The 22628-nt window shown below is 40.4% G+C and overlaps 1 protein-coding gene and 1 pseudogene across 10 annotated transcripts in view; one reads left to right on the top strand and one right to left on the bottom strand.

Annotated features, from left to right (window-relative positions):
• ABI1 (abl interactor 1) overlaps nucleotides 1-22628 on the bottom strand; it is an 82777-nt gene that overhangs the window by 30151 nt on the left and 29998 nt on the right. For 8 of the 10 annotated variants that reach the window (XM_059661221.1, XM_059661237.1, XM_059661267.1 and 5 more), the window contains 2 exons: nucleotides 17168-17335; nucleotides 3170-3346 (listed from right to left, as the gene is read on the bottom strand). In XM_059661221.1, coding sequence (XP_059517204.1) covers nucleotides 3170-3346; nucleotides 17168-17335 — 345 coding nt within the window. The remainder of the gene's footprint in view (nucleotides 1-3169; nucleotides 3347-17167; nucleotides 17336-22628) is intronic. The other 2 variants (XM_059661256.1, XM_059661303.1) reach the window with 1 other exon arrangement.
• Nucleotides 15931-16445, top strand: LOC132214327 (H/ACA ribonucleoprotein complex subunit 3-like; annotated as a pseudogene).

Genomic DNA, 22628 nt, shown 5'->3' with positions numbered 1-22628 from the left:
TGTACAGGAAGCAACCAATCAATGTGTCTCTCTCACATCGATGTTTTTTCCTCTCACTCTTTCCCCTCCTCTCTTCCACTCTTTCTAAATAAAAATCAATGGAAAAAATATCCTTTGGTGAGGATTAACAACAACAAAAAGCAATAAGAGAAAAGCAGTTAGTTACCAACAAGGGAGCTCCCAAAAGACTGTCAGCTGATTTCCCAACAGAAATGACAGGCCAGAAGGTATTCGCAAAATATATTCAAAGTAATGAAAAACAAGGACCTACAACCATGATTGCTCTACCCAGCAAAGGTATCAATTAGAATGGAAGGACAGATAAAGAGCTTTCCAGACAAGACAAAGCTAAGCTAAAGGGGCTCATCACCACCAAACCAGTATTACATGAAATATTAAAGGGTCTTATTTAAGAAGGGGGGAAAATATAAAAAATATGAACAATAAAATGACAACAAATACATATCTATCCACAATTTAATCTAAAAATAAATTAAACAAACAAGCAGAACAGACTCAGAAAACATTTTGAGGGTTGCCAGGTAGGAGGAGGGTTGGGGGGATGGGTGAAAAAGGTGAAGGGATTAAGAAGTACAAATTGGTAGTAACAATTAGTCATGGAGATGTAAAGTAGGGCATAGGAAATCCAATCAATAATAATCTAATAACTAGCCGAAACCGGTTTGGCTCAGTGGATAGAGCGTCGGCCTGCGGACTGAAAGGTCCCAGGTTCGATTCCGGTCAGGGGCATGTAACTGGGTTGCGGGCACATCCCCAGTAGGAGATGTGCAGGAGGCAGCTGATCGATGTTTCTCTCTCATCGATGTTTCTAACTCTCTATCTCTCTCCCTTCCTCTCTGTAAAAAATCAATAAAATATATTTTAAAAAATAAAATAAAATAATAATAATCTAATAACTATACGTGGTGTCAGATGAGTATGAGATTTATCCAGATGATCACTTAGTAAGTTATATAATCATTGAGATGTATAACTAAAACTAATATTATGTGGTATATTAACTGTAATTTAAAAAGAAAAAAATACATTTTGAAAAAGTCTGCATAACAATATGAATGTGCTTAATGCCACAGAACTGTACACTTCAAGTGGTAAATTTTATGTGATTATATTGTATCATAATTTGTTTAAAGTTTAAAAAACCCCGAGTCTAAAATACCTGTATTACAAAAATGTAGACTGCCAAAACTCACATCTGTATACTTTCAGTATAGATCATGCTGTGTTTACACTTCCCATTTATACATATATAAAATGGTTAAATGTTCTCACCCATTCCTTGTAAAATGTGGTTTCATCTTATACTCTGCTAAGTACTGTGTATTAAACAATTATTATTGAAGGGACAATAGAAGATATTCTAAGAGGATGAAAAAACTTTATTCATGAGTGTATATTGCTTTGGTAGGAAGAAAAAATCAAGACTGGGCAAAAGCGGAACAAGTGAGTGAATGAGTGTGTGTGTGCACTTGCACATATACATGTGTAAGATATATATAAATTTTAATCCAAAGACAAGTTAAATAATACAAAAAAGTTCTTCCAGCCTCTCAAAATCCAAATCCTATAGATCAATATAGTCTAAAAATACCTTAAAAATCTAGTCTAAAATAACTGAATTTAAGCCAGCCAGTGTGGCCCAATGTTTGAGCATCAACCCCTGCACCAAGAGGTTACTGGTTAGATTCTCAGTCTGAGCACATGCCTGGGTTGTGGGCTCAATCCCTGGTGAAGGACATGTAGGAGGCAACCAATTGATGTTCTCTCTCATCCATGTTTCTATCATTCTCTCCCTCTCCCTTACTCTCGGAAATCAGTAAAAATATATTTAAAAAAAAAGAGAAAACAAGCCCTAGCTAGTTTGGCTCAGTGGATAGAGCGTCATCCTGTGGACTGAAAGATCCCAGGTTCGCTTCCAGTCAAGGACACACGCCTGGATTGCACGCTCGATCTCCAGTAGAGGGGTGCAGAAGGCAGCCTATTAATGGTTCTCTCTCATCATTAATGTTTCTCTCTCTCCTTCTCTCTCTCCCTTCCTCTCTGAAATCAATAAAAATATATTTTTTTAAAAAAGAGAAAACAAGATATGGTATTCAAAACAAATCTATAATGATAAAAAGCTAATATGCAAATGGTCGTCATGCCCTCACGCTGTAACGACTGATCAGCAGGAGCCTGCGTCCCTGCCTGATGCCAGCCGAGAACATGACTGACGCTGCGTCTCCTCCCAGCGCCGGCTGGGGACTTTGACATGCCGGTGGGGCTTGACGGGGGTGGGGTCAGTCAGGTCTGGGTCTCACCAAATGGGGGTGGGCCCAGCCTGGTCTGGGTCTCTCGGGATTTCGAGGCGCACGCGGGTGGGCTGGGACTGGACTCTGGATCCCACGGCACGCTCCAGACTCTGACAAGAGGGAGGAGGGAGCCTGATACCCACACCCAGGACCCACAAAGCAGGGCGGTGGTGGTTAGAGGCAATCAAGCTGGCAGGGGAGAGAAGTTAGGGGCGATCAGGCTGGCAGGGGAGGGCAGTTAGGGGCGATAAAGCCGGCAAGGGAAGGCAGTTAGGGGCGATCAGGCCAGCAGGGAAGGGCAGATAGGGGCGATCAGGCTGGCAGGGAGCAGCTAGGGGCATGAGGCAGGCAGGCAGAGGCGGTTAGGGGAGATCAGACAGGCAGACAGGCAAGCGGTTAGGAGCCATCAGTCCCGGATTGCGAGAGGGATGTCCAACTGCCAGTTTTTGACAAAAAATTTGAATTTTTGTCAAACCAGCAGTCGGATATCCCCTGAGGGGTCCTGGATTGGAGATGGTGCAGGCCGGGCTGAGGGACCACCCCCCGCCCACCACGTACGAATTTCATGCACCAGGCCTCTAGTTTATAATATAGTCTAGGATTAAAATAGCTCAATGAATTAATAGCCACTTCAAGTTTTAACAGCTTCTTGAATATAGCCTATCCCAAAATTCTGCACCATTTTGGTATAATACATAGCTAATATTAAATAAGTGTTCGATGAAAATTGTAATGCTAGTTACTAACTAAGACAATCTACTAATTCTTCAAGAAAATAATCTTTATCAGCATTTTGCTATCCAAAATATTTACTGGGTAAATAAGTTATTTTAAGTTAATGCAATAAAAATGCTTACCTTGACACCATGGCCCACATCATCCAGAACTGTATAGTCAATAGGTTTCCGAATATACCTTACAGGGCGCTCCATATTTGCAGGTGCTATTATTTTGTGAGTTCTTGATGTATTCTTATTTGTTGTCAAAATACCAATCTCCCTTCGCGCCACTTTCTCTTTATGAATGTCCACCGTCTGTATTTTAATATAAACAATGCAAGAGAATATTATTAGGCATAGTATAGTAAATAATAAATATGATGCCCATATATCTTGGATCATAAACAGGTTGGACCATATAACTGTATCACATCTATTTTCCAGTGAATACTATATTTTTCCCTTCAAAATTAAGCAAATTAATATCCTCAAGGTTCAAAACAGGGAATAGCTTAAAAGTAATTTAAAAAATGAATTTAATGGATTTGATTCCAAGCAATTTTCTTTCCTAAAGATTTGGTGTTTGTGAGAAAGGACTGGAGTCATACTCACAGTAGATTACACTTTATGTAGTGAGGATGCAAAAAAAAAGTAAATCAATAATTAGAACACAATGAGATAAGTGCAGTAGTGACACATGCAGTTTATTGGAAATTAAAGGTGTTCAGTCCTGGCTGGTGTAGGTCCGTGGTTAGAGTCTCAGCCAGCAGAGCAAGGGGTAGCAGGATTGATTCTTAGTCAAGAGTATGTATCTGACTTGCCAGTTCACTGCCCACCCCCAGGTCCAGCACATGTGGGAGGCAACCAATAGATGTGTCTCTCTCACATCAATGTTTCTCTTTCTCTTTCTTGCCTTCCCTCCCTCACTCTGAAAAGCAATGGAAAATAAATATCCTCGGCTAAGGATTAACAAAAGAAAAAAATTAAAGATGTTCAGAGCAAGGTACCAAACTAAATTGAGATGGGTTCACTTAAAGCAGCGGTTCTCAATCTGTGGGACACGACCCCTTTAGGGATCGAATGACCCTTTCACAGGTGTCACCTAAAACCATCAGAAAACACATATATAATTACATATTGTTTTTGTGATTAATCACTATGCTTTAATTATGTTCAATTTGTAACAATGAAAATAGATCCTGCATATCAGATATTTACATTACGATTCATAACAGCAGCAAAATTACAGTTATGAAGTAGCAACGAAAATAATTTTATGGTTGGGGGTCACCACAACATGAGGAACTGTATTAAAGGGTCGCAGCATTAGGAAGGTGGAGAACCACTGACCTAAAGGCTTTATAGAGGAGGTAGGTTTTTCAGGATGAATAGGCAAATATGGAAATTATTCAAGGCAGAAAGAACTGCATGTTGCAGACAATAGTATAAGAGAAACTAAGAGCAGATGTCACAGCCTAGCTAATATTGGCTTTTATGGCCTTAAAATTATTTTTAAGTTTACTTGTCAACACTTAAAAACTGGGTAGTAGTTAGCATAAGAAAAATAACACAACTGCTCAAAAATTTAAATTTGTCCTAATAGTAATAGGAAACCAATAAAATTTAAATTGAGTAACATCATCAGATCTGCATTTTAAAAGATCCCTCTGGCACAGGTATTGATGACAGACAGAACAAGACTACTGACTAGTGAGACCAGTTAGGCAATTATGGTAATCTAGGTGAGAAAAAGCAAGGACACAAACTGAACTGAAAAAAATAAATAAATAAAGGGATGGGGGTATGGTTAGGAAAAACCCCCACAAGTTTAATATTAACGTTCATTTAAGATTTCATTTCGCCAAAACCGGTTTGGCTCAGTGGATAGAGCGTCAGCCTGCGGACTGAGAGGTCCCGGGTTCGATTCCGGTCAAGGGCATGTACCTGGGTTGCGGGCACATCCCTGGTGGGGGATGTGCAGGAGACAGCTGATCGATGTTTCTCTCTCATCGGTGTTTCTGACTCTATCTCTCTCCCTTCCTCTCTGTGAAAAATCAATAAAATATATTTTAAAAAAAAAAGATTTCATTTCACCATAATTTTTTGAGATATATTTCTTTTCTTTCTTTTTAAATTGATTTCAGAGAGGAAGGGAGAGGGAGAGATAGAAACATCAATGATGATAGAGAATCATTGATCAGCTGCCTTCTGCATGCCCCCCACTGGGGACCAACCCTGCAACCCAGGCATTGAACTGGAATTAAACCTTGGACTCTTCAGTCTACAGGCCAACACTCTACCCACTGAGCCAAACCAGCTAGGGATTTACCATAATTTTTTAAATGGAATGGGGAAAAACCTCTATCAAAAATGTTTTCACAACTCCAAAATAGGGTACATGAAGACAACTCCCCTTGGGTGTCCAGCACTTTTGCACATCTTACAAGGAAAGACACCTGAGTGCCTTTGCTCTGGATATCTAAACTAATAAAAGAAAAACATGTAAATTGACTGTACCTTCACTAAACTTTAAGCCACGCCCACCAGCCAATCAGAGCGACTATATGCAAATTAACCCAACCAAGATGGCAGCCGGCAGCCACAGAGCTGGAGCAAGCAGGAGGCTTGGTTGCCCCAATGATGCAGGAAGCCAAGTTTCCCAGCTGCCACAGCCGGCTCTGAACTCCACTCAAAGCAACAAAGTTTCAATTACAGAAGATAAATAAACCCCAGATACCTGCTTTCAGCTGGCCGTGGCCAAGGAGCTGGAGCGAGCAGGAGGCTCTGAGCTCCGCTCAAGGCTACAAAGTTTCAATTATAGAAGGTAAATAAATCCCAGGGAAAAAAAAAGAAAAAAGAAAAAAAGGAGAGGCTGGGAGCTTCCGTCGCCAGGGGCTTGGCCAGCCTGAAAACGGCCCTCAGCCCCTCACCCAGATTGGCCACGCACCCCAGTGGGGACCACCAACTGTAAAGGGGGTGTGGCCAGCCTGAAAACAGCCATTAGCCCCTCACCCAGGCTGGCCAAACCTCCATGGGGTGGGGGTCCCCACTGGGGGGGGGGGGCTTGACCAGCCTGTAAACAGCCATCAGCCCCTCACCCAGGCAGGCCAGGTACCCCAGTGGGGACCCCCACCCTAAAGCGGGTGTGACCAGCCTGCAAACACCCATCAGCCCCTCACCCAGGTTGGCCAGGCACCCCAGCAGGATACCCACCCTGATCTGGGACACCCTTCAGGGCAAACCAGCCAGCACCCACCCGTGCACCGGGCCTCTATCCTATATAATAAAAGGGTAATATGCAAACTGACCCTAATAGCAGAACAACTGGAAATGACTGGTCACTATGACACACACTGACCACCAGGGGGCAGACGCTCAATGCAGGAGCTGCCCCCTGGTGGTCAGTGCGCTCCCACAGGGGGAGCTCTGCTCAGCCACAAGCCAGGCTGACGGCTGTCAGTACAGTGGTGGTGGTGGGAGCCTCTCCCGCCACCTCAGCAGCACCAAGGATGTCCGACTGCAGCTTAGGCCTGCTCCCCGCTGGCAAGTGGACATCCCCCGAGGGCTGCCGGGCTGCCAGAGGGATGTCTGACTGCCAGCTTGGACCCGATCCCCCAGGGAGTGGTCCTAAGCCAGCAGGTGGACATCCTCCGAGGGGTCCCAGACTGCAAGAGGGCATAGGCTGGGCTGAGGGACCCCCCCGAATGCACAAATTTTTGTACACCGGGCCTCTAGTCTATATATAGAAAATTCTAATATGCAAAGTGTCCCCTCAGGAGTTCGACCAACCGGGAGTTCGATCGCTTGCTACGACATGCGCTGAACACCACGGGGCAGCACGGAAGGAAGGCCCCAGATGGCAGTTCACAGCTGGAGAAGGGAGGCCCCGGCCAGCAGCCCACAGCCAAGGAAGGAGGCCCCAGCCAGTGGCAGACAGCAGCTAGAGACCCTACCCGTGCCTATACCTGTGCATGAATGTCATGCACTGGGCCTGTAGCTTATATAGTAAATGCCTTAGAAGATACAGTGTCTAAATACACACAGCAAAGGTAAGGAAGGCTTATCGCCCATTATAAAATATCTGGTCCCCTAAGCTGAGAGTTCCTTTGTTTTAATACACCTAATTCACAGGGCAGGCATCAATTAGCTCTCTTTGTAGAATTCTATGAAAACTGGGGGTGGTTATCTGGCACCAATGTTGTATACCTGAAATGAACAGTGTTGTCTATTATTATACCTCTATTTTTTTAAGAGAAAATATATACATACAAAATAGAAATTTGTTTCCTTCTGCTTCCAACACTTTAATCCCAGTCAATTTACTATCATTGCTCAACCTAGCTACTACAGTAGCATTCTAAGTGATCATTTGCATCCAATCTAGCCTCATTCCAATCTGATCTCCATGATATAAGCATAGTGATCTTTATAAAAACAGTTTGCAAAGACATATGCACCCCTATGTTCACTGCAGCATTATTCATGTGGCCAAGACATGAAAACAACCAAAATTTCCTCCAATAGATGATTAGATAAACAAGATGTGGTACATATATATAATGAAATACTACCCAGCCATAAGAAAAGGTAAAATACTGCCACCTGTGACAACATGGATAGACCATGAAAATATAATTCTAAGCAAAATAAATCAGACAGAAAAAGTTAAGAACCATGTGATTTCATTCATATGTGGAATATAAAACTGAAAGCAACAAATGAACAAATAAAAAAAGCAAAACAAAATCTCATAGACACAAAAAAACAGTATGGTGGTTACCAGAAGGAAAGGGGGTGAGGGAGTAGTAAAAGGTAAAGGAGGTCAAATATATACTGATGAAATAAGGTTTGACTTTGAGTGGTGGGCAGATAATGTAATACACAAATGAAGTATCATGGATTTGTACACTTGAACCCTATGTAATCTTATTAACCAATGTTACCCCAATACATTTAATTTTCTTAAAAAAAACAACACACCAGTAAACTTGAGAAAACAAAATGAAAAATTTTAAAGATCTCTTACTGGCTTAAAACCTATTAAAAGAACATCCCACATGGTTCCTGTCTTCATGGGGAAAAAAAATTCAAAATGGCTCAAGTTTGTTCCACATTTTTCTCATACACCATTTTGTCCATAATTCTCCTTAAAATCATGTGTTCGGCCTTCCTACTTACTTCAATCATTGTAGAACTATTCCGGACACTATTTCAAATTACTTGACTGGGTAGGAGGGTGGAAGAATAGAGGAGAAAGAGAGAGACAGACAGACAGACACTGACGGATATGTACAACAGTGTGATGACTGCCAGAGGGAGGTGAGGGAGAGGAGTAGAGGAGGGTATATGGGGTATAAATGGTGATGTACAGAGACTTGGGGCGGTGAACACTCAATACACTATATAGATGGTATGTTCTAGAATTGTGCATCTGAAACCTGTATTGTTTTGTTAACCAGTGTCACACCAATAAATTGAATAAAAAGAACCCTGGCCAGTGTTGGGTCAGTTGGTTGAGCGTTGTCCCATGCACCAAGAGGTCACTGGTTCGATTTCCAGTCAGGGCACATGCCCAGATTGCTGGCTATGGACTCTATCCTCAGTAAGAGGCAAATCGATGTTTCTCTCTTGCATCAATGTTTCTTTCTCTCCCTTCCTCTCTCTAAAATTAATAAAACACATTTTAAAAAATAAAAAGGAAAAAAAATTACTTGAAAAATTTACCCGAGTCTATACCCTCTCTGGTCTCCCAATTAGGAATCAATCATGAAAGTCCAAATCACAATCCATCAGGCAACACACAACCCTCCATATGGCAGAGCGAGTGAATAAAGTAGGTAGGAGGAGGGGAACAGGACTGGAACATTTATATAACAACAGCATGCATACCAACTTTGTTCACCAAGACAAAGTTAGCTTTTTCAGGAAGATCATTCCTTCACATACTTGAATGCCCTTACTTTCACACTTTTGCTTCACCTATAGAGAACAAAAGAAGCAGATCAATATAAAGAAAATTTATTTTCAATTCTAATATACTGGAGATAAAACTTAAGAGTTACCCTAGTTGAGAGGGACTAGAAAGCCCAGGTGATCATCTGTAGCAATCCCTGGATCTATGAAGCACAGCAGAAAACCACTGGTGTAAAAAACAACACACAAACATGCAATCAGAAAATCTAGGCTCTTTGACTTACTAGTTCTGAAATTTTATACAAGTTTTTAAGTTCACTAAGATTCCATTTTGCTTATATAACATGGGGATAGGGTACTATTAGAATCTATAATATTGCTTAATACGAAAATACTAAAAAAATTAACCAAGTATGAATCTTATTTCAAACTATCCAATCTCAAACCGGCAATTAAGGTAAAGTATTTCTCAATGTTAATACAAAAACAGACATATCACATTGTGTATTAGAAATATATGAATGTGGAATCTGGAGGATATTATATTAAGTGAATTAAGCCAGACACAGAAAGAAAACAAACATTGGATGATATCACTTATATGTGGAATCTAAAAAAGTAGAAAACACAGAAGGAGAATAAAAGGTGATTACCAGGGTTGCAGAGCTGGGAGAACTGGAAAATCTAAAGAAGTTCAAACACACAGAAGCAGAGTAGAAGGTGGTTACCAGAGTTGGGCAAAGGCTACTCAGTTGCAGTTATGGAGGATGAGTAAGTCTAGAGATCTAATGTACAGCATGATGACCAGTATTTAATATAGCAAAAATTTGCTGAGAGAGTAAATTTCAGGTGGCCTCATCACCAAAAAGTTAACTATATAAGAAGATATGTTCATTAGTTTTACAGCAGTTATTTCACTATGTAATGTATGTTACATCATGATATTGTACATCTTAAGTATATATAATTTTTATTTTTAAAAATAAATTTTTTAAAAATGTGCATTATGTTTAAATCTCCAGTTTTGCCACTAGCAATAATAGCATTTTGGAGGTCTCCTCAGAGCCAATCCACTGAGCATTAAGGTTCTAGAAACTTGAAACTCAATAATTCCAAGGTAAGACAAACTAAAGAAAAGATAGAAACCCAAAGGCAAAATCTGATCAATGAAGATCATGCTTACTGATTCAGCAGCAACTAAAGGAGAGGTGATAAAGTCAAAAGAGAATGTATATGAGATAGATCTGGAAGTAATGGATAAAATGAACATGTTTAGGGGGAATCACCTTTTATTGGGCGGGTATATTCCTGAAGACCTTATAGATATTTCAAAGCTCACAAAATCCAAAAACTAGGCTTAATATAGGACAGTGTTTCTGTTTAGAGCCCAAACATCAAATGATAATAAAATGAAATTCTTCCCCCATCCAATCAACACTAATAAAAGAGAAAAATGGTAATTGGCGTACGACGATACCCTTTTCATTGGCTAATCAGGGCTATATGCAAATTAACTGCCAACTAAGATTGGCAGTTAACTGCCAACTAAGATTGGCAGTTAACTGCCAACAAGATGGCGGTTAATTTGCATATGTAGGCACAATGCAGGGAGGCGAAAGGGTAAGCAGGAAGAAGCCCCCTGCCACTGACAGTGATCGGAAACCCAGGGGGGAGCTAAGGGCTGGGGGGCAGGGCAAAGGCGGCCCTGGGGCCGCCTTTGCCCTGCCCCCCAGCCATGATCAGAGAATCAGGTGCCTTTTCCGCCCTGGCCAGTGATAGCGGGAAGTAGGGGTGGAGCCAGCGATGGGAGCTGGGCACGGTCGAAGCTGGCAGTCCCAGGAGCTAGGGGTCCCTTGCCTGGGCCTAAAGCGAAGCCCACGATCGTAGGGCCGCTGCAGCTGCGGGTCCCCGCTGCCCGGGCCGGACACCTCAGCCAGAAGCGTCAGGCCTGGGCAAGGGGCCGATCCTGCGATTGGAGGGTGATGGGGGTCAACACCTGAGGGCTCCCAGTATGTGAGAGGGGGCAGGCTGGGCTGAGGGACACTCCCCCACACACACACCCAGTGCACGAATTTCGTGCACCGGGCCCCTAGTAATAAATAAGGGAAGAAATTGGGAAAAAAATGAAATGGGAATCTGAAAGATTAGCCTAAAAAAAATTATGTGGCTTCCATAGCCAGGTACAACACACTGCTACTTACTCACAACCATACATCTCTCTCATTGCCCCACTCCCATCCAATGTAGTATTACTGGTGCCAAGTCTTCCCAAACTGATCTACAATGCCTCCCAATGGGGGGGAGGGGTAAACAAAGAACTTACATGTATGTATGCATTACCTATGGACACAGACAATAGGGTGGTGAAGTCCTGGGGAGGAGCGGAACCGGTGGAGGGGGACAATGAGGACTCTGAACAATCAAGATTTTTTGAAAGAAGTTATTAAAGACAACCCTGGCCAAAAGCTCAATTGGTTACGGCATCCTGATATGCCAAGGTGACAGGATCGATCCCCAGTCAGGCCACATGCAAGAAGCAACCAATGAATGCATAAATAAGTGAAGCAACAAATTAATGTTTTTTCCATTCTCTCTCTCTCTCTCTCTCTCTCTCTCTCTCTCTCTCTCTCTCTCTGGGATACAGGCATGATAAAAATCAATAAAAGAGCCCTAGCCGGCTTGGCTCAGTGAATAGAGCGTCAGCCTGCGGAGTGAAGGGTCCCAGGTTCGATTCCAGCCAAGGGCACAGGCCTGGGCTGCGGGCTCAATCCCCAGTAGGGGGCGTGTAGGAGGCAGCCGATCAATGATTCTCTCTCATCATTGATGTTTCTCTCTCTCCCCTCTCCCTTCCTCTCTGAAATCAATAAAGAAATATTTTTTTTAAAAAAAAGACTGGCAGTATCACACATGACTTTTTTTAAAAAATCAATAAAAGAGTTATTAAAGAAAGACTAAGAAAATTGAAAACCAAACTCACAATTTCTTTTTAAGGACAGAGCAGCCATTTTCAATATGAAATTAGAAACTGAATAAGATTCTAAAGGAATAAATAAATATTCCAAGTTATTCTATTAAGAAATATATGTTCCGCCCTAACCAGTCTGGCTCAGTGGATAGAGCATCGGCCTGCGGACTGAACAGTCCCGGGTTCAATTCTGGCCAGGGGCATGTACCTGGGTTGAGGGCGCATCCCCGGTGGGAGGTGTGCAGGAGGCAGCTGATTGATGTTTCTAACTCTCTATCCCATTCCCTTCCTCTCGGTAAAAAAAAATCAATAAAATATATTTTTTTTAAAAAAGAAATATATGGCCGAAACCGGTTTGGCTCAGTGGATGGAGCGTCGGCCTGCGGACTGAAGGGTCCCGGGTTCGGTTCCGGTCAAGGGCGTGTGCCTGGGTTGCGGGCATATCCTCGGTGGCAGATGTGCAGGAGGCAGCTGATCGATGTTTCTCTCTCATCGATGTTTCTGGCTCTCTGTCTCTCTCCCTTCCTCTCTGTAAAAAATCAATGAAATATATTTAAAAAAAAAAAAAAAAAAGAAATATATGTTCTTAAAACAAATGTTAAAATAAAAAGTTAAATCTCATAAAGAGATAATATTTTCAAGTTATCTTATAAGATATGGTTATTTAAAACTATTGTACAAAAATGTTATTTTAATTATGCTCTCTTACTTTTCCCTTATCAATCTGGAGGTGGGGAGAGGGGGCATTCTTCTTTTTAAAATCCTCCAGAAAAATCCTTTCTTAATTATCAAAAGACAAAAAAAGCAGGCAAGAAAGAAGTATGACATAGCAAAACTATTTAATATTGCACGTATTTTCTGTATCATATTGGAAGGCTGACTAGCCTCACAAATGCCTCTGCCAATTCAGAGCAGGAATTATAGGTTTCAAGCAAAGAACCTTATATGAGTTTAAAAGCACAATAAATGTTTGCTAAAATAAGAACTACAGAATAAAAACTGAAACACTTCTGACCTGAATAGAAAAAGGAGAGGAGTATGAAACAAGTAGAAAAAGTGTAAGAGTCCTGAGACAAGCCAAACAGAGAAAGCCTTTAGCCAAGAAAGAGACAATCTTTGTCTGTTACTGCTTATTTGGACCAGGCTCTGGAAATGGCCCTATGCCCAAAATGTGGAGTTACAGAGCTTTGTTCAATAAGCTTGAAACAAGGTCCCAATCAACTGTGAAGTTAACTTGATTCAGAATGACCTATATAAACACTACAAAATAGTTCTATTTAGAAAAGATGAGCTACAAAATAAGACTTTGGTGGAAAACATAATATAAAACACTGGCATCAGTGTATATATATATTCTGAAATATATATTTAATGCTGGGAAAAATTGGATCTGTCACCAACACTTTGACCCATATGAAATTTCTTAGTACCATCCAATGACACTTTTCTGTCACCTCTTAAGAATATAAGAATACTCCAGATGATAACTATACATACATCTCAAAAAAAAAAATTTGTGCTTAATTTATGTATAACCATTTTTTATCCAAAGTAGGATCTAAGGTAAATATGAAGTTTTAAGAGAACATTAAATCACAATTTATCTTTTAAATATCAGGTCATGAATTGTACTTATTCCCCAACCTACTATTCCTTTCTAAGAATAATTTTTGTTTTAATATTTCATGAGTGTCTCTCTCTTATTAAAAAGACTAGGGGCCCGGTGCACGAAATTCATGCGGGGGGGGGGGGAGTTTTGGGGAAGTGGGGGGGAGAATGGGGGGAGAGTCCCCTCAGCCTGACGTGCACCCTCTGTCACGTTCCGGGACCCCAGCTGCTCCGGGCCTAGGCACAGACCTACAGGCTCAGGGTGGCCTGGCTCCCGAGGATGCCTGTCCCAGGGACACAGGCTTTTTGGTGCCGTCGGGCGCGCAAGCGGCTGCAGAGCAAGAACCTCCACAGGTGACCGCACACACACTCCAGTAGGGCAGGAGCTGCCCCTGCATCACCATGGCGACGCGGAGGAAGCTCCAGGCCCCGCTGCTGGCTTCCATAGGCGGGCGCCGCCCCAACCCTGGCTCCCCGGTGCCTATGTGCACCGGTGCCTATGTGCACCAGCGCCAACCCGGCAGGAGCTTCCCCGGTGTAAGACCACATTTATACTGACACCAAAACCAGATATTACAAGAAAACTACAGACTCTCAGGAGCACAGAAACAAAATTTTTAACAAAATTTTAGCAAAATAAGTCTAAAAATCTATAAAATGGATAATACATCACAATCAAGTAGTTTATCCCAGGAAAGCAAGGGCAGTTTAACATTTAAAAGAAAAAAAATGTAATTCACCATATTAACAGACCAAAAAATATATACATGATCATTTCAACAGACAAATAAAATTTTTTTATAAAATCCATTACCCATTTTTGACAAGAACTCTCAGCAAACTAGCACAAGAAAACAACTTCATACAGCATATTTCTGAAAAACATATAGACTACAATCATACTTATAGTAAAAGACTGCTTTCTACTAAAATAGCAACAAGGTAACAATGACCACTTTCACTACTCCTATTTCAACATGGTCTTGAAGCTTCAAACTAGTGCAGTAAGACAAAAATAAAAGTAAAAAGTGAGAAAAATAGAAAATGGAAAAAAGTAAAACTTTCTATTTATAGACATGATATTCTATGTAGAAAATCCAATGGAATCTATATAATAAATACTATAACTAGTAAGTGACTTTAACAAGCACACAAAGTTTATCAATATCAATTGTATTTCTGTATATATAAGCAAGAAAAAAATCAAGTTAAGATTTAAAATAAAAACCAAATAGCATGACAAATATGATATACTTTGGAATAAATGTGACAAAGAAATGCAAGGCTTAAATATTGAAATCTACAGAAACCACATGAAAAGATATTCGACATCATTAATCACTAGGGAAAGGGAGATTAAAACTACAATAAGACACTACTACGTAACTATTGGAATGGCTAAAATTTTATTTTTTATTTTATTTTTTTCTTTTTTTTTTTTTTTAAATATATTTTATTGATTTTTTTACAGAGAGGAAGGGAGAGAGATAGAGAGTTAGAAACATCGATGAGAGAGAGAAACATCGATCAGCTGCCTCCTGCACACCTCCTACTGGGAATGTGTCCGCAACCAAGGTACATGCCCTTGACCGGAATCGAACCTGGGACCTTTCAGTCCGCAGGCTGACGCTCTATCTCACTGAGCCAAACCGGTTTCGGCTAAAATTTTAAAAATTGACCAGAGCAAGCACTGGTGAGAATGTGAAGCAATTAAAACTCTCATTAGTGTTGATGGGAAGGTAAAATGGTATAATCATTTTGGAAAACAATTTGGCTATAAATCTGGTTATAATGTTAAACAAGCATCTACCATGTGACCTAGCCATTCCACTCAGAGGAAGCTAATTTACCCAAGAGAAATAAAAACACATGACCATATAAAGACTTGTACACATATTCACAGTTTTATTTGTAATAGGCAAAACCTGAAAACAATCCAGATGTCCATCAACATGTAAACAGATAGCGCGGCCTGGGTTGATCAGTGGTTAAGCATCGACCTATGAACCAGGAGGTCATTGTTCAATTCCCAATCAGGGCACAGGCCCCAGTGGTGGGCCATCCCTAGCAGTAGGGGGCTTGTAGGAGGCAGCCAATCTATGATTTTCTCTCATTATTGATGTTTCTATCTCTCTCCCTTTCCCTTCCTCGCTGAAGTCAATAAAAATATATTCTAGCCCTAGCCAGTTTGGCTCAGTGGATAGAGCTTCAGCCTGTGGACAGAAGCGTCCTAGGTTTGATTCAGGTCAGGGACACATGCCTGGGTTGTGGGCTCGATCCCCAGTGAGGGGCGTGAAGCAGGCAGCCGATCAATGATTCTCTCTCATCGTTGATGTTTTTATCTAACCCTCTTCCCTTCCTCTCTGAAATCAATAAAAATATGTATTTTTTTAAAAAGTGCATGGCAGGCGACCACGTGAGGCCCTCAGGAGACTGAGAAGTGCAGACGGAATTGGGACCTCCTGCTTCAGCGAGATCATGTTTCTCCAGTATTACCTCAATGAACAGGGAGACCGGGTTTATACCCTGAAGAAGTTTGATCCTATTGGACAACAGACTTGCTCGGCCCATCCTGCTCGGTTCTCCCCAGACTAAAAATACTCTCAACACAGAGTCACCATCAAGAAACGTTTCAAGGTACTGATGACCCAGCAGCCGCGCCCTGTACTGTGAAGGTCCCTTAAATTTCATGTCTCTCCTGCCACCTGCGACCTCTTGAGACTTTTCCGAAACCAAGCTTTTCAGTCTGTGAGCCTTGAGGCCTTCTTACCACCCTTGCTCTTTGGAATCGGTGTCATCATTACCTTAGATCATGCTTGTGTGAAGCAATCATGGTAGCACACCCCCCTTAAAAAAAACAAGTTTGAGTCTGCTTTTCGTATTTTGACTGCCACGTTATTAAAATGATTTGAAAGAGAAGAAAAAAAAGTGCATGACACAAGCACAAATTTTAATAAAAATAAAATATATTCCAAAATAAAAAAGAACCATAAATGGATAAACAAAATGTGGAACAATGGAATCGTACTCAGCAATACAAAGGAGTGAACTATTTTTATATACAATATGAATGAATCTCAAAATAATTATGCTGATTGAAAGTAGCCTGACAAATAGTACATAATATTTGATTTCATTTATATAAAATTTCAGAAAATGTAAACTAATCCATAGTGACAGAAAGCGTGAGGACAGGGTATAGAAAATGAAGAGGGATAACAAAGGAGTATGAAGAAATTTGGGGAGGATGTTCATTATCTTGAATGTACTGATGGTCTCATGGATAATGGAAGTATCAAATTTTATAAAACTATGCTTTAATTGTGTGCAATTTATTTTACTTCAAGAAAGATCTTATAAGAGAAATAGGGTAAGTGGTGATGGTTGCCCAACAATGTGAATATATCTAATGCTAATGAACTATACACTTAAAAATGGTTGAAATGATAAATTTTATGTTGTGTATATTTTACCACACAAACAAAAACTTTTTAAAAAGAAGAGTTGGTTTACTGACCTCAAAGCTAAAACTGGAAGTGATAATAACTGTAGTAAGTCAGTAAGAAAATGAGTAAGGAATCCATATATCCAGGCTATCTACTCCTTTGACATATGCTGCCGGTTGCTTAAAGCTATTTATAAGATGTTACCTGTGAGATATGATTGATGGAAGACTCCATTCTCCGAAGCTGAGAGGCCTGGATGTCCAGCAATTGGAGTACATTGTTGGCCAATGCATTTATTTGATAAGCAACACTAGCTAGGGATTGGGTTGTATAGGCTTTGGTCTCTTCTAAAGCTTTTCTCTTGTCTGTAGCCTGAAATAAGAACAAAAACAACCAATATTTATTAAACACACATTCTATAGAAAGGCAGAGTTATAGTTCTTTGTAATAGAAAAACCCAATTGAATAAAAAAAAAAAAAATGGGCCATTCTGATGATAGTCTGACACTTGTAAAGCCATAGCAGAAATCCCTGTCAGCCAGATGTGAACTACTCCCTCCTGAGCAGCCCGTCCACTGAGGTCCACTAAAGGAGCCACCAAGCAATTGACATCAGAGGCACACTGTAACAGGTGGTGCTAAGTTGCTTAAAGCTCCTGAACCACAAATTTATCACATTACATCTTTAGAACCTTAAGTCTGCCCAAGCTCCCCAACCCTTGTTGAGAATTTAAATTATTCCATAATATTGCGGCCTTGGTAACTGGCCTGAAGGGCTCTTGAACTGACAGTAGCTCCTCTAAGCAAGTACATGCCCTAGATAATAGCCCTCAAGAATCACAAGTAAATATATACATGTGATTGATACGACGCCCCCAAAACCCCTCGTGATAAAGTATCCCCTGCCTCCCAGCTCCCTCCCCTTTAGTTCCCCTTAGATAAGACCCCATTCCCATTAGAGAGTTTAAAAACCCACTCTTTTTGGTTTGAACTGACCAATCCAGCCTTAGCCTAGGAACCCCAAAGCACTCCACCCACAGACCCTAATAAAGGCATCTGCCCAGGTCCTGCTGCTCACTCTCTCTGCACCCCTGCATTGGCTTCTCCATGTGTGTCCTCGAGGAATACTGTGTACCTCCTCCGGGACCTGTCAGTAATAAACTTCTCTATTTCACTTCCCCTTCAGTCTTTTATTGAACCTTGGCTCACCATCTGATGACATCCTGAGGTTCTACTTAACAAATTGTAACCAAAAAAAAAATCACCAATACCCATTAACAATGATATGGACTAATTCCATTCCACCTTATATTCCTGTTTACATTAATTACCACTGGAAATCAAACCTCCCTGTTATCCATTATGATCAAGTCTCTGATCTCCATAAAAACTACTGTGACTCTTATTACCCAATTCTCTACCCGCCAGTTTTTCCCAAACTCCTATACCTCAGAGTATAGTTCAAAGCAAAGCTCAGAGTGAAGTTTAAAGATGAGTAATAAACTTGTCTTTGGGGATGGGGATGGGGATGGGGATGGGGATGGGGATGGGAGGTAGCAACTTACTACTATATCACAAAGGGTTAGATAGCATTAATTTATATCATCTAAAAATGAAGAAAGGTCAAGAATCAATAGGAAAAAAAAACGGAACAGAAGTCTAACAAATAGTTACTTGTGTTCAAGTAACCCTTATTTTACTTAATGGTCCCAAAGAGCAATAATGATGTTCCCAATTCAGATATACCAAAGAGAAGCCATAAAGTGGTTCCTTTAAGTGAAAAGGTAAAAGTTCTTGACTTCATTAACAATTGTATAGTGAGGCTGCTAAAATCTAGTAAGAATGAATTTTCATCCATGAAATTGTGAAGGAAAATGAAATTCATGTTAGTTTTGCTATAGCACCTCAAACTATAAAATTTATAGCCACAGTACATGATGTACTATGTTAAGATGGAAAAGGTATTAAATTTTGCATGGCAGACATGAATAGAGACCATGTTGCCATAACTTTTATTATAGTGTATTGTTAAATTGTTCTATTTTATTAGTTATTGTTGTTAATATCTTACTATAACTATTTTCTAAATTAAACTTTATCATAGATATGAAATACAGGAAAAATATTATATATATATATATGAATGATTTGGTACTATCTCCAGCTTCGGATATCATCTGGGGGGGTCTTGGAGAGTATCTCCTGTAGTGACTACTATAATAAGTAATGTTAAGGAATATCTTTATTACCACTACACCAGGATCCCCAGAATACTGCTAAGGTGAAAAAAACGAGATGGAAAAATATGTTTATAGAATGCTATTATTTCACTAGAAAGGAAGATAGAAAAATATATGCTTGAGTAAATCATAACATTTGTTTGTTTTTTGTTGTTAATCCTCATCCAAGGACATTTTTTTCCATTGCTTTTCAGAGAGAGTAGAAAAGAGGGGGGAGGGAGAAAACAGTGAGAAGGAGGCAGAGAGGAGAGAAAGGGAGAGAGACACTGATGTGAGAGACACACTAATTGGTTGCCTTTTGCACTCCCAGAACGGGGGTAGGAAGCAAACCCACAACTAAGGCATGTGCCCTTGACTAGGAATGGAACCTTCAGTGCACAAGCCAGCACTGTAAACACTGAGACACACTAGCCAAGGTAACACTTTTTATTACATACTAGAGGCCCTAGTGGCTGCCGGCTGCTGCCCAGGTACTCCCTCCCTTCCCATGGCCACCTGCCGCTGCTTGCAGCCAGGGCCTTCCTCCCCCGCCCCCCCCCCCCTGCCAGCCTCCCCGCCCCCCCCCATCAAACTCCCAGACAACTCCCAGTTGAGGGGACAATTTGCATACTATGCTTTTATTATATAGGATGGGTGAGTGGGTTAGTTGAAAGAAACATGGATAAAATTCTTTAAACATTACTTTGATTTGGAGATTTGTTTTAGAAACTATGTAATAATTTACACAATGATGAAATAAAATAGAATTTTAAAAAAGAAATTCACCAAAATTAAATGTAAAAGTAATCAAGGAGCCTCATGTAATTCAAACTAGTGGCTTCACCAGAAAGGAAACATTCTAAAAGTTACTTTAAAGCAAGTCATTTGATTGTATATGTTTTTTAGAGAGAGGGGAAGAGACTGATGTGAGAGCACAACATTGATCAACTGCCTCCTGCATGCCCCCTACCAGAGCTGGGCATGCAACCAACCAGCAACCTTTTGGTGCACTGGACGATGCCCAACCACCTGAGGCCACACCTGCCAAGGCTGATTGTATGTTCTTTTTTATTATTTATTTGTAGTAATTGAAATTGAAATTTTATATCTTTTTTGTTGTTGTTAATCTGCACCTGAGAATATTTTTTCCATTTATTTTTAATATGTGTGTGTGTGTGTGTGTGTGTGTGTGTATAATTTCTTTTTAAATTTCAGAGAGGAAGGGAGAGGGAGAGATAGAAACATTAATGATGAGAGAGAATCACTGATCGGCTACCTCCCGCACACCCCCTAATGGGAATCAAGCCCACAACCTTGGCATGAGCACCCTTCAGTCTGCAGGCTGACGCTTTATCCACTGAGCCAAACCAGCCAGGGCTCCATTTATTTTTAGAGAGTGGGAGGGAGGGGGAGAAAGAGAGCAAGGGCGAGAGAGCGAGAGCAAGAGCGAATGATTGGTTGCCTCCCGCACATGCTGGAGTGCAGGATCCAGCCTGCAACCCAGGTAGATGCTCTTGACTGAGAACCAACCCAAGATCCTTCGGTTTTCCGGCCGACACTCTAACCACTGAGAACCACCGGCCAAGGCTGATTATATTCTCTTAATGGGATTTATCCTTAGGATAAAAATAATGAAAGAGGAAAAAAAACAAACTATTTTCAATCACTTTACTGCTGACGGTAGTTTTGAAATTATTATTCTGAGACTGTTGTTTGTGTAATGTGGCATAAAGGAAGTCATTAATTATGTTTGTCATTAAGAACTGAGACTTCTGGCATGGTTCAAAAGAAATTCTGGTGTCAGACAAAGTTAAGGAAAAAATCTGTAGTTCTGGATTTAAACTGAAAGTATTAGTTTGAAACCAATTTGTATTTTATCATATTGTATCATGTATCAATACCCTAGCTCTATCCAATGAAAAGGCCTAAATGTATAAAACATGATAACTATAGTTGATAATACTGTATCACTGAAATTTGCTGAATGGAACTTAAATGTTTTCACACACAAAAAAAATATAAATATGTGAGGTGATGTGTTAATTAACCAGATGGGAGAAATCCTTCCATAATGTATGTCTATATCAAATTATCATGACATAGACTTTAAATATCTTACAATTTTATTGGTTAATTATACCTCAGTAAAGCTGGAGGGGAGGAGAGAGAAAAAAAGGCCTGAAAACAATGACTATCTAGCAGCCACGCAAGTACCACTTATTATTCAAATTGTCTCATACTACTCTCCAAAGCAAGGAACCAAAACTCCTAGATGGCTTCAGGTCCAGGACAAGAAATGTACAATACGCACTTGGAACATGTATATCACAAAGAATGTAGAAGAACCAAGGACTACTCTAGGGTCATGTAGACCCTAAGGACTCAGGAATCAACTGGAATAAGCTGCTATAGGGCCAAAGATGGGACAATGTGCTAGTAAACGTCAATGAGGATAACTATAACGGAATTATACATAAAGTATTTCTAAGAGTTTGTAGCAATATTAGAAAATTTAAAAAAACAAAAAGTCATTGGTCAGTTTTAGAGGATGCTAGGAACCATCTTATTAAAGTATGAAATATATACAATACAAAACAATTAAGTATGGCTTCCTTTCAAATTTGGTATTTGAGTGATGGGTATCTATGCGAGTTCAACATGTATATCAAGAAGTATTATTTTCTGTTTGGGGCCCATATGCCCCTACCACAGCATGATATTTTCCGAAAAAATTGCAAGGTTTTCGGTTTTTGTAAATCCAAGTGTCATAAAAACTTTACAAAGAAACTCGACCCTCACAAGGTCAGGTGGACTGAAGCATTCCAGAAAACAGCTGGTAAAGAGCTTACAGTGAATAATTAATTTGAATTTGAAAAATGTAGAAATGAACCTGTCAAATACCAGTGAAAGCTGTGGAATGAAACGGCTGATGCAATGAAGAGTCGAAGAGATCAAAAAGAAACGCCAAACTAAATGTATAATGAACATGTTGGAGAAAAATAAAGAACTACAGAAAGTTCAGAACATCAAAGAAGCAAGCAAAACACTTATCTCATCCGGGCCCCCTTTGCATGCAAAGGAAAGCAGCTGGAAGATAAAATGTTACAGAAATTACACGAGGATGTGGACATGGAAGTTGTTTCTGACAATCTTACTGTCTAACCAAATCTACAAGCACACTGGGAAATCTCCTTTAGAAACTTAGGAAGTCTAAATTATTGATTTATTTTTACCTAAGATGACTCAAATGGAAAAGTGGTTAAAAATACAACTCCAAGGCCCTAGCTGGTTTGCCTCAGTGGATAGGGCATCGGCCTGCGGACTGAAGGATCCCGGATTCAATCCTAGTCAATGGCACATGCCCAGGATTGCAGGCTCGATCCCCAATAGGAGGTGTGTAGGAGGCAGCCAATCAACATTTCTCTCTCATCACTGATGTTTCTATCA

This window comes from Myotis daubentonii, chromosome 1 (assembly GCF_963259705.1).
Source record: "Myotis daubentonii chromosome 1, mMyoDau2.1, whole genome shotgun sequence".
NCBI classification, from domain to species: Eukaryota; Metazoa; Chordata; class Mammalia; order Chiroptera; family Vespertilionidae; genus Myotis; species Myotis daubentonii.
Note: the sequence above shows the minus strand (reverse complement) of the source record. Positions and strands in the feature narration are given on the sequence as shown.